This window comes from Pygoscelis adeliae, unplaced genomic scaffold (genome assembly GCF_000699105.1).
Source record: "Pygoscelis adeliae isolate BGI_AS28 unplaced genomic scaffold, ASM69910v1 Scaffold106, whole genome shotgun sequence".
Classification (NCBI taxonomy): Eukaryota; Metazoa; Chordata; class Aves; order Sphenisciformes; family Spheniscidae; genus Pygoscelis; species Pygoscelis adeliae.
In genome coordinates, this window is record NW_008824939.1 from 2322326 (window position 1) to 2324496 (window position 2171).

The window sequence follows — 2171 nt, forward strand, 5'->3', positions numbered from 1 at the left end:
CTGGAAGCATTCAAGGTCAGGTTGGATGGGGCTCTGAGCAACCTGATCTAGTTGAAGATGTCCCTGCCCACGGCAGGGGGGTTGGACTAGATGACCTTTTGAAGTCCCTTCCAACCCAAACTATTCTATGATTCTATGTTGCATACTGAGCTGATCTTGTACAAGAAATATTAAGTCTTCATAGCAAGGGATCTTAGACCCACAAAACTTGAAAAAGATTTATCGTTAAGTGACCTAAAATTGTATTTATCTCTCAACCTAGGACTACACCCAATATAATACAAAAACATCCCCCAAAATTAAATACAGTGAGAATTACTAAATAACAGCTATTTGCCAATTATTCAGTAAAAACTATGGAAAATAAATGTTAATGTTACATACTTAGCCTGTACTTCAAATGCTACAAGTCAAAAAGTTGTAACTATAGTTATAATTTGCTGTGCAAGATATATTGAGCCACATCTTTAACATAATAAAATGCTGAGTCTAATTCACAGGTTCCGGGCCTATGGCTATAAAGTCTTCAAAACACTTAGAAATGCAAAGGACAAATCAGATTTCCAACAGAAAAGTAACTGAAATTTCTGAGCTATGTTTATGAAATGATTTCATTAATGTATTTTGCCATCAGCCATAGAGAAAATTTTCCATTCATAAGGAACATATTCCTTATGTTAAATTGCTCTCCAGTCAAACCTCAATCATTTATGCAGACCCTAAAATAATATTTTAAGCAATGAAAAGCAACTACTGCTGCTTAGCATACGGGTAACAGAATTTGTGCCATTCATGTTGACTTGGTTTGTCGTTTTAAGACCTGAATCCACAGTGTCTTTACAAAAATTCTCCTTTGATGCCAATGGATTTACTTATGTTTGTTTACCATGTGATTTCAAAACTTGTCCCTTTTTGAAGGTAAATCCATTTTTTTAAAAATGAATAATAATTAAATAAAAAATTCAAAATCGTAGTACAACCAAAGGTTTTCATTCTGTGGTACATTTTAAAAAAGTGATATACAACCCACTCAAGGATCAGTCTCTTAATTAGGGTAAAAACAGTGGACTAAAACAGGTGATTATGAGGCACAAATAAGAGCTATTCTTCCAAATGTCACCTTGACACCTAGTCTAAGAAACTAGGCTTTACGAAAATAAAATGCACACAAAAAGCAACTTTATATGTTGTACAGTATAATTCTCTACTTCTACTAATCTGCTGAAGGGATTAGTGAGGTAAGGAAAAAATTTGTCGTTTTTATTGTCATAGATATACTTGTTTAAGGTATCATTAAGCTCAAGATCAGCTAAATGTTACAAGACTAATTTTCACTTTACAACAGAAACTGCTTTTAGAGTACCTGTGATATAGGCAACCCCAAATAAAAGCAGAACTCCTAGTGGAAAACCAGCTTCCTTCATTGAATATGGCAATCCTATAAATAAGAAAAGGAAAGATTATAGAAGAACCTTTCTGAATACTATTTGTGACAAACAAAGAAATATTCAGATTTAAAAAAATGCTATTAATCTCCCAAATTAGACCAGCATGCTTAATAACCTCAGAAAGGTCATTTTTAGTGGACAAAGCGTTGCCTAGGTGTGGGCAAGTGCTGACTGAACTTCAATCAGTTCTCTCTGATCATTATGGCAAAGAGGCTGTAGGGTAGTATTTATCACTGTAAGACGTGATCTCAGCTGACACCTCTGCATTTTTGCATAGTAAGCAAATAAAAATAGAGAAAAGTCTTTAGGAACAGCAGCAGAAAGTCAGAAGACAGTGTTATTCTCCAAACTGGATAGTCATGCATGTATAAACAAGGCTGAACACAGGATAATGAAGAAAAGTATACTTACCTATAATGCCTGATCCTATGATAGAGTTGATAATGTTAAATCCAGCTGATGCCAGATCACTGTTTCCTCCTTTATTCCTGGGCTTACTAACGAGGGCTGTTTGGTCATCTGTTTCTACCTATTTCAGGAAGACAATAACAACATTATACATGAGAAAAATAGGTGACAACAAGGATTTTACACATAGTCTATTCAAGATCAAAAAAACTTGTCACAGACTCAGATTTGTAAAGGTATTTTGATAATTAAATCCCATTTTTTTCAGTGAGAAATCAAAGGGGCATTAGGCATCTAATTCCTCTATAAGTCTGA

The 2171-nt window shown here is 34.4% G+C and overlaps 1 protein-coding gene across 1 annotated transcript in view; it reads right to left on the bottom strand.

Annotated features, from left to right (window-relative positions):
- SLC38A11 (solute carrier family 38, member 11) overlaps positions 1 to 1971 on the bottom strand; it is a 24099-nt gene extending 22128 nt beyond the window's left edge. Inside the window, exons 1-2 of the mRNA XM_009325393.1 lie at positions 1860 to 1971; positions 1364 to 1438 (exon numbers count right to left, since the gene is read on the bottom strand). Coding sequence (XP_009323668.1) covers positions 1364 to 1424 — 61 coding nt within the window. The 5' untranslated portion in view covers positions 1425 to 1438; positions 1860 to 1971. The remainder of the gene's footprint in view (positions 1 to 1363; positions 1439 to 1859) is intronic.
- Positions 1972 to 2171: the final 200 nt, after the last annotated feature.